Source organism: Amblyomma americanum, chromosome 11 (assembly GCF_052857255.1).
Source record: "Amblyomma americanum isolate KBUSLIRL-KWMA chromosome 11, ASM5285725v1, whole genome shotgun sequence".
In the NCBI taxonomy this organism is placed as follows: domain Eukaryota; kingdom Metazoa; phylum Arthropoda; class Arachnida; order Ixodida; family Ixodidae; genus Amblyomma; species Amblyomma americanum.
The window spans coordinates 51,395,203-51,405,404 of record NC_135507.1 but is presented as its reverse complement, the minus strand read 5'-3'; the positions used below and the strand labels follow the sequence as shown (position 1 = coordinate 51,405,404).

Below are 10,202 nucleotides of genomic sequence, written 5' to 3'. Positions count from 1 at the left end.
GGCGGGGTGTACCTAATGAGATTTTCTTTTTCAATCACCTTATATTTTTGGGGAAGTTTCGAAAGTATTCGCTGAAACACCTGGCGAATGCGTGTGTGTGTGTGTGTGTGTAAATGAAAATTGGTTTTGAGGAAAAGACAGGGTGGAGTAACTGTACTTTTATATAAACGCTTGAACCTCGTTGTGATGAACGGATGAAGTAAGGAGTGAAATAAGAAATGTATTCTCGCTTTGAACCCTAGGAAAGCTAGAGAGGAAAGTATGCAGTAATAAGTTTAGACAGGTGCTAATTCCACAAATATCACTTGATAGGCTTCCGTTTTTTATATACCATTCCATTAGGCTGTGTGCATAAATAGAAAAAGGACATCTGAGCGTATGTTATCCGACGTTATGCTTGTATATTTTTCCTGGGTTTATGAAAATAGACGCAAGTTTTTTTTTCTCATATTCTGTCGTATTCTGGTCTTGTTTTGTTGTGATTTATCCGAATGTAAGCTTCCACCGCTAAGGATCGGAAGTAAAATTCTTGGCCATAAACTCAACAGCACTGTGGCAGACCAATCGCCACTAACAACGAAAGGAAAAATGGCGCGTTCGGAAAGCAATAATCGCGGGATGTTTTGCTGGTGAGCGCTCGTTCGTTACCGAAAGAAACCGGCGACATCTGTGTTGTAAAGCCTTGGTACACATACATTTATCTAAACGCCGCCAAAGCGTGTTACTACGCCTTACACAGAGTGTGGCAGTCCGTTCTTGATGTGTGCCAGTGATTCCAAAGTGCAGTGGAATGCACGGGTACTTGTGTAAACTGCCAAAGCAACGATCGGACCGTGCCCGGGCTGTTCTCTTGTGCACGCAAAAAAAGACTACGCCGTAAGCGGCATGTCATAATTGTAAGCACCACCTAAGTGCGTGTTAAAGAGAATCGCTGAACGCTGGTGTCAGTCTACCGGATCTCTGGCATGGGCTCACCATCGTACCCCAGGAGTGCAAACATGATCTGCGTGTCACAGTTGAGCAATCGTGCGCGATGGCATTAATACGCACTCAGCCCGAAGTGTTGAGTAAAATGTCGTCATCACAGTGCTCACCAACGACCATCACCCCGTCAACCAAGAGATCCCGCCCTGTGATGTTAGGGTGAAGTGGAAGTGGTGCTGCCTTCACGGTGACCTCCAAGTCCTTCTTTGTGGTGTGAAAGTGGTGAGGTGAGCTTAGTGCTCCGTTTCGGTCTTACCTTCACAGCTTACCCGGACGTTAAGTCCTTTGTCGCTAGCTAAAATGGTGACTGCTCGCAGAACATACCCATGTGATCGTGCTCAATGGAGCAAGACGAAGGCATCCGCTCCCAGCCGGAGTCGTTTCTAAACCATCCGCGGCGCTGACACAACCTGCCTTCAGCAGCCATGCCAGGAGGCAGCAGCCGGGGCACCTCTGCTTCGCTGTGCCGGCGTATCGATCAAGATAAGTGCCACGCTCAGAGGAACGGAAAGTTTCGAGACTTGTACGATCTGTGCTTGTACAAGGGCGACACTCTACGGGAACACGGAGATCATGAAGGGGCACTGGCCGAATTCGAAGAGGTACGTGTGGTGACAACGTCATTTTCTTGTCATGTGGGAAAAGTTATATTGGTTTATCAACGAGCCTCTAAGGAGCTTGTGCTAAGGAGCTAACGAGCTCTGTGGACGGAATGTCTCTTGCTAGATTAGAGGCAGGAATTCAGCACACCAAAGTGTTTAGTCTTTAAGAAGGCAAAACACCTTGACGTGTGCGACCAATTTAAGAAACATCGCAAACCACTGTGCTTGTGAAGTTAGTTGTGCAGCATATTATCTGGACAGCTAGTGAGCAAACAATGTGTATCTCACACTGTTTCTCACCGCCAAAGTAGCTAACAGTTGAATGTGGGGCTTTCAGAACCACTTTTCCTAAAGACATGATGGATTATACAAATGCTGCACTGTGAATAATGTGCCATGATCAAACTGGGTAATATTATTTCAGGGTGGAGGGCTTATACAGGATGCTCTATCGAGTTGCAGTTGTTTCATACAAGTGGAAATTTTTTAGGCCTTTTGAGAAACATTTATTTATTCCTGTTTTCTGCTGCTGTGTCCACTTAACCATAAGGCAGAAGCTAAAAGCATTTGTTTGTCTGTATTTATCTGTGCATGAGGTGAAAAACCACAGCAAAATTGGCATTATATCTCAAGCTTGGCTCTTATGAAAAAAAGAAAAAATGCACTGTCACAGCAACTCATTTCATGCATGCTGCTGATTCTATGCAGGCCTTCCAAATCTGTGAAGTGCTGCCAGACCCAACACCACTGGACAAAGCTGAAGTGCATCGAAGGCGTGGAGAGTGCCTCATGCAGCTGGAGCGCTTTGATGAGGCCCGCGACAACCTCAAAAGCTATCTGTCTTTGGCCGAAAAGGCCGGGTCACACGTTGAACAGCAGCGTGCTCTGGCAACACTTGGTCAATTGTACTTTGTGCAACACCAGACAGAGCCACAGCCCAGTGATCGACTCATCAGCAAGGCCAGAAATGCATTTCTGAAGTCACTGCGCATTGTGGAAGACAACCTTGCCGAAACATTGGGTGAGCCAGAGCGAGCCGTCATGAAAGGTCGCTTGTTCTTCAACATGGGCCTCCTGTATGATGCAGTCGAAAATGCCAAAGCCATTGAGAGCTTCAAGTTTGCCCTTGTCCAGTTTGTGAAGCATCGCGAATCCAGAGAGGACTTGTGTCGGTGCCTTTCAGTGTTAACAAACATCCACCTGAGGCAGGGGAATGTAGAAAATGCGCTTTCGCTGGCAGGACGCCTCCTCGACATTGGTCGTGAAACTAAGCAGCCGGATATAAAATGTGAAGCCCATTTGCTTCGGGGAGCTGCCTTGTTGCAGGTTGGAGATCGGGACGAAGCTCGAATCGCTTTCAAACATGCTATGCGCCAAAAAACTACTAAGCGGGAAGACCATGAACATGCTGTTCGTTGCGTGAAGCTGAGCCAGGCACTCAGGACTTGGGACTTGGATCTGAAAGATGCCCCGGATGTGGTTGAACGCGTCAGGCTTCACGAAAAGGCCGGTGATGCATTGGTGCACTGCTTGCTACAAAGGCCGGCACTGAAAGAATATGAAAAAGCTGTTGAAGAAGCCCTTTCACGTCCCGACACCATACCTTCGAAGAAGTTGGCTGACCTATATGTCTCCCTGGCTGAGACATGCAGTGATGTCCGCGAATATGAGTCGGCCCTTAAATACTACCGCCTCGAGCTTGCTGTACGGGTCGATGAACCGGATGAGATAGCATTAACTAAGCTGAGGATTGCTAAGATGTTGCAGAAAACAAGTGGCAAGGAATCTGCAGAGGTGGAAGATGCAATTCGGGAAGCAGTTACTCTCTCTCGAAGAGCGGGCAAGCCGTCGCTGGAACTTGAATGTCTAGAGGAGCTGGTTTTGGTGCGAGGCAAGGCCGAAGACGAAATACAGGACCGGATAGAAGAGCTGCGGGCAGCTGGTGCTGATGACACAGACAGCTCAAGAAGTAGCCAGCAGTCAGGTACATTGTCTGAAATTGATCTCAATGACATCTCCGATGCCAGTGACAGTGACCCTGAGTTCAGCGACTCTGTGCGAAGGCCGAGGAAAAAGCTGGAGGAAAAAATCAACACCAAGGGAGAAACAAAGCTGCACAAAGCGTGCATTGATGGTTCGTTGAAGAAGGTCAAAGAGCTGCTCCGAATGGGTCACTCCGTACATGTCCGGGACTACAGTGGGTGGCAGCCTCTGCATGAGGCCGCAAACTATGGCAACCTGGAGATCGTGAAGTGCCTTGTGGAAGCAGGCGCCAATGTGAGTAGTCCTGGCATGAAGGGTGTAACACCACTGCATGACACATTAGGAAACGGGCACTTGGAGGTCGCCTTGTATTTGCTGGAAAAGGGAGCTAGCCGAACACTGAGAACTGCTGAAGGGCACACTCCGCTAGACATTATCCTTAATTGGAAATCTGAGAACAAGTCGCAGTTGAATTCCAGTGAAGAAGCGAACCTGCAAAAAGTTGAAGCATGGCTTAGAAAAGCTAAGGCTTCTATCAGAGACAGTGTTTCTCTTTGCGGGCCCATCTGTGAAGACAGTCCGTGGATAGCATCTCAGTCAAAACGCAGCAGCGCGCAGGAGGGTCCTGCTTTGATAAAAGCAGCAGACGACTGGCTTGAAGATGACCTTGCAAAACCTAAGTCCAAGCCGAGACGCCTCGCAGAACCAGAGTTGCCTGTGACGCGAAAACGGAATCGGTCAACAGAAAGTTCTTTCAGCACAAAAATCATGCGTATTGATGAGGAGGAAAGTGCTACTGAAGAAAGTGATGATGCAGAGGTCATGGACACTGCTGACAGCATTGAACAGGAGGAGCTGCCCCTTGTTGCTGGCACCCCTCACGAAGAGATTCCAGCAACTCCAAGTCCTTCTCCTTGTAAAAGTATAATTGCATCCGCAGGAAGCAACTCCTCTCTTCGAGTTCGCATCCTCAACACACTGTTCTTAATTCCATTGCCAAAGGGTACTGGCTCTGCGAGGACTGTGGGGTGGCTCGCAGCCGAAGCCTCAAAACGCTACCAGGATTTCCAGGGAACGCGCCCTGTGCTGAGGATGACACTTCCTGATGGAGCACTGCTTGATCAGTCGGACAGCATAGACAGCTTGCTGCAAGGTCCTTGCACAGAGGTCATAGGACAAGTGGAATCCTGGGACTTGCCTCCTCTTGCTGAGCGCTACCGTTCGGAGTGCGAGCGGAAAAATGTCCTTGCCTGTGCAAACTTTGCCTCCGCCCTTCAGCCATGTGTGGAAAGTGGGGATTTCACTATACCCTGTTTCAGCATTGGAAACATTGACCTCTTCTTCCGTGCCCTTCGGCACCAGGACCCTCTGCACACCCTTGACATTTCTGGTACTGTTCTGACACCTTCAGCGATGACCACATTGTGCGAGTGCCTTGTCACACTACACTCCCTCAATTACCTTGGGCTCAAATGTACAGGCCTGAAAGGTAACTACCTTGACATTGCAGTGCAATCTTTGCAGAAGGCACAGGTTCAGTTGCAATGCTCAGAGCTGGAATTAAGCTACAATCCTATTGGCAATGAAGGTGGCTCAGCGCTGACATCACTGCTTGCACACACACCGCGGCTGAGAACCTTAAGAATTGAATCTTGCAGTTTTACAGACCCCGGTTCATATGTGCGATGCTTGAAGACTTTGGAGGCCCTTTACATAGGGTTCAATGCCTTGAGTATTGACGCACTTGACAGACTAAGCCTGGTGCTAGATGACAATCCCCTGCAGGTCTTGGATCTTTCGGGTTGCTTCACAGGTGAAATGGTAAGGGTTGGAGAAGCACTGGCTAGCTTCCTGGCGAAGGCTAAGTGCAAACTTGTGGAAATTGGGATTGGTTGCTGTGGCCTGACAGATGGAGACATTAGTGCTCTGTGTGCATCAGTGGCTGGAGGAACACTGTCCAAGCTGGACATCACAGCTAGCCCGGGCATCAGTTATGAGTGCATTGAGGATCTGTCGCACAAGCTGAGTGGTGTGAAAATTTTCTCTGATCACAGTGCTTGTGACTGTTGTTTATGAAAACATGTGGTGCCAGGTCACATTTGTTAGTCTGTTGGACTCTTAATGTAACCATGGTCAGAATCGTTGTATGTATACTAGTCGCAATGGTTATGACTCATGAAAGCGCCATTCAAGGTGACTTCTTGGTGTATATTTTAATTTCTTGTTGCTTTGGGCTGTAAAATGCTCTGAATTTTTCTGCTTTTTTGTAGCCTACTTTGTTGTCGTCTTAATGTAAAGAGATTTGTTATGCATGAATATGTAGTTTTCTTTTGTTTGGCAGCCATAATGAACTGTCCTTATACCAAGTTTCTCTTTGCTCTCTCACAATAGGAAGCCACGATAACCTGACTTCCTGGCGAGGTCAGAATTATATTTTAGAAATTTATTGCCGAGAGCATAAAGTGAGATGAAACTGTTCCCTTCCGGGTCTCTGGATATTTTTGTGGCCGATCATTTGTTTCTACCATGGGTGTATATTTCTTTCTCCTTGTTAAGCAAACCTACTGGCATTCATAGTTTCTGCAAAATACATTAGCCTAGTTTGTTTGGACAGGCCAACAGTGGACCTGCTGTCTTGTTTCAGGTATGACGGTACTCCGCTTTACAAAGTGGGCAGAAATGTCATGTGCATTTTTTAAATTAATCACTCATTGCTTTTACAGTAATAAATGTTTGAGGGATTTTGTCCAGATTAAACAACATTGCTGTCAGTGTACCGTGTTGCGCCTGCACTTGTAAGCAGCAGAAGATTGTACCAGGGTGTGGTTGCTATTAACAGTGTGCCATTTGTTTCTGTATAATCCAGGTGGGGCTGGGGAAAGAGGAACATGTGATGCAGCCATTGTTTTCACTTAGGATGAACACTGGGCTTTTTGGCATGTCACTGACTGAATGCGTAAAAGTGCCTCTGACAACAAAATTTCATCTTTCATTTATCCTGGTTAAGATGACAGCAGTATCATCACTTATAGTCAGGCACACTCTCCGAGCATGCATTCTCAAGTACGATCAAGATGTCTCTGTTCTTTAATGAAACTTTTTCTCTTGAGCAGTTTCGGTTTCACTTTGTGCCTTCACTAGGTAGTAGCGGTGCATCTCATATTGATTAAACACAGTCAAGAATCCTTTCTCAATGCTGTCAGAAGCCTCGTGAATGCATTTCTTGCCCTATAGTCATCACAATGACTTTTCCTGCACAGTACGTTGTGTTTCCACACTATAGTTTACTAGATCTAGTACACTATATCCACACCTGTTCCGTGATGTGATGTTGCTGTCGGTGCCAACAGACCCGGGAACCAAACCAGATTGAAAGAAATTATATTATTGTTTGATTGGTTTGGTTTATGGGGGGTTTTACGTCCCAAAGCGACTCAGGCTATGAGGGACGCCATAGTGAAGGGCTCCAGAAATTTGGACCACCTGGGGTTCTTTATCGTGCACTGACATCGCACAGTACAGTCGCGAGTAAAAAATATTAACACAAATCACTGGCGATCAGAATTTGTATATCTCACCACGCAGTGCCGCGGTTTGCAGACCTGCCTATTGGGCCGTTTCCATATTTACAGCATAGGGGGGGACGGCAGGAAGTAAGCTTTATCAAGCGTGCCATCGCCCGAGCGTCGAAGTGCCATCCCTACGTGACTGTGCATGTGGCATTTATTTTGGCTTGGTTATCATGAGCAAAGATGGCTTCTTTTTTATTACTGTTTTTTTATGTCAGTGACGGTTTGTCAAAAGGAACTCGCGGGAACAATAGATGATAGTGGTACTTTTAGCCAGTATTAAGCTCGAAAAACAGATAGAGTTTATTTTCCTGATGCAACTAATTCACACAAGTCACCTTGTTGGGAAAGTGTAGTATAACAATATTAACAGGAGCACTATCATATCAATTCAGGAAAAGAAGGAGGATAGCCAGCTCGCTGTCGTGATGTGAGAGCAAACTCGTCGTTGCACTAATGGCGTGCATAGGCCCCACCGACCCTCACAACGCTTTGAAGGCGCTCACGGAAGGAGTCAAGGCTGCTTGCGAGGTCAGGAAGAGCCTGGAGCCTGCTCCGCTTCTCTTGAACCACTGCCCAAAGGATATCTGGCGATGACTCGTGCAGCTGCCTTTTAGCTAGTCACTTTTTGATTAACCCCTGTATATTTTCAATTATATTCAAATCTGCTCCCTTGGAGGGCCATGGCAGCTGGATGCAGAGCTGTTCAAGCAGTTGCCAAGCACGGCTGAGGCTGCTCGAAAAAATAACTGCCAAACAAGCAAAAAAAACAACTATCATTATCTTCACCAGTTACATGCGGGATCAAGGCTGCGTTAAAAAAAGAGGGGGCGAGACAGAAAAATAAATTTTGCTGGGCCGTGACAGTCCATTGAACCCCCCTAATACTGTAGAATGGGAACGGCCCGGCACTCTCGTTATCAGCCTCTTCGTCACCTGCAGCGCCACGCGTTGTCATTCCGGCGCTCCGGTGTTCCGTCATGTGTGCTAATCTTTCTTACTCGCGACTGTACATGGGACTGTAGAATTTCGCCTCCATCGAAATTTGACTGCCGCGGCTGGGATCGAACCCATGTCTTTCGGGTCAGTAGCCAAGCGCCATAACCACTGAGCCACTGCACCGGTTATTATAGATCATGTATTGCACATTGGCGTATTCTGAATTGCGATTTGGGATGAGTAACATCGGCCTCCGACATGTTCATGGGATTGAACCTGGCCACGTTTTGAGAGAGGCAGAACACAGAAATGTTTATCTGAAGCCTTCCACTACAACATGCATCACAAACACTCCCTTAGCTTTGGCCTATGAACTTTTATTGATTATGTTGCTTGCACAGAATTATAAACTGGAAGACTCAAATGAAATTTTGCCTGTGCACCTTCAAATGCAATACAGGGATATGCAAAGCCTTCTGAACTTTGAATATGTTCACTTGCTTTATTTAAGCTGTTGTGGTAGCTGCATGCCCTTCATATAGACTCTAAGATAAGCAGTCGTAAGGCATATTGATGAAAACAAGTGATAGAATCTCGAGAGCAACATTTGCCTGTCTCGGTGCGCGCTCACCAATGTTGCTAAATTGCATGCCTGATAAACATGCAAATTAAACCAGTTGTTTAGGCCCGAAAGAATGTCATGCACACTTAACCATTAATTGGTTCATTCACAACCATTAGCCCACAAGTGCTGGCATACACTCAGATGGCTTGGTGCCACTGGTGGTGTTTCATTCAAAGCTTGTTGGTGAAAACATGTGGACTTAGCAATGAACGAAGTGGCAGTTGCGCTGTTTAACACAGTTTTGATATACCCACTGTAATACTGGCAAAAAGTTAGGTGGGCAAATCAGATTAGGAAGATTAGGTGGGCGCAGCACGCAAAGGACAAGGTTAATTGGAGAGACGTTGGAGAGGCCTTTGTCCTGCAGTGGGTGTAGTCAGGCTGATGATGATGATGACTGTCATCTCTAGCGATTATATGCATGGACCTACTGTGACCTTAATGTTATTTCCGATTGGTGCTCGACATGGAATATGACACTTAACACGGCAAAATGTAAACTAATGCGTTTTTCACGCCGCAGAATTATATGCCCTCCCTCTTACTGCCTTAATCATGATCCACTAACATCGGTAAGATCTTATAAGTACCTCGGCGTTGTTCTAACATCGAACCTGACCTGGAATGAGCACATTATTTCTATTATCACAAACGCTAACCGCATGTTAGGCTATATTAAACGCAACTTTTCTATGCACAGTCATCTGCAAAACTAATTCTTTATAAAACACTTGTTCGCTCTAAACTCGAATACGCCTCATCAGTATGGGACCCACATACCGACGAATTAAAAATGCCTTGAAACAGCCCAAAATCGCTCCCCACGTTTTATTCTTGGTGACTATGGTCGTCTATCAAGTGTCACACTCATGAAAGAAACTTTATCAATAGCACCCTTGTCGATACCCAGAAAAATTTCCCGTTTGTGCCTTTTCTTTAATATTTACCACACAAATCCAATTCTAAAAAATGAACTGTTCACGTCACCCACATATGTATCGTCGCGCATCTATAATCCGTGCAAAGTAGGCATCCCCCACTTCCGCACTACATCCTATCCATATTCATTCATTCCTAAAACAGCAACAGAGTGGAATCATCTGCCTGCCGCGCTGGTGCTTAATAACGATATCGAAGTATTCAGGAAAAACCTATGCTTGCATTATAACGCATAGAAGTTTCTTCTAACTCCTTTAGTTTCACAGTTTTCAGTTATATTGTTGCGTGTTTTATGTGGTTTCATGTTGTGTTCTACTCTCTTCGTTTTTAGCGACGAACATTGACAAGTGTTGCCACTTATTAGCTATGTTTCCCATGCGATGTTAGTACTTTTTATTACCCTGCATTACCATGTGCTTTTCAAACGAGAATAATCTCCAGTTCACTCCTGTATTCCAATTTGCCTGTTCCTTTCTTCTTTTTTTGTTGTTTTGTACTGTATTACTCCCCTCTAATGCCCTCAGGGCCAAGAGGGCAACTGAAATAAATAAAAATAAATAA

General features: G+C 45.9%; 1 protein-coding gene across 1 annotated transcript; it reads left to right on the top strand.

The window, feature by feature from the left end:
• The first annotated feature begins 569 nt into the window (after nt 1-569).
• Nucleotides 570-10,182, top strand: LOC144111316 (tonsoku-like protein). Its single transcript, XM_077644577.1, has 2 exons — nt 570-1,586; nt 2,295-10,182. The coding sequence occupies exons 1-2, from the start codon at nt 1,410-1,412 to the stop codon at nt 5,643-5,645; spliced, it is 3,528 nt and encodes a 1,175-aa protein (XP_077500703.1). The 5' UTR covers nt 570-1,409; the 3' UTR covers nt 5,646-10,182.
• Nucleotides 10,183-10,202: the final 20 nt, after the last annotated feature.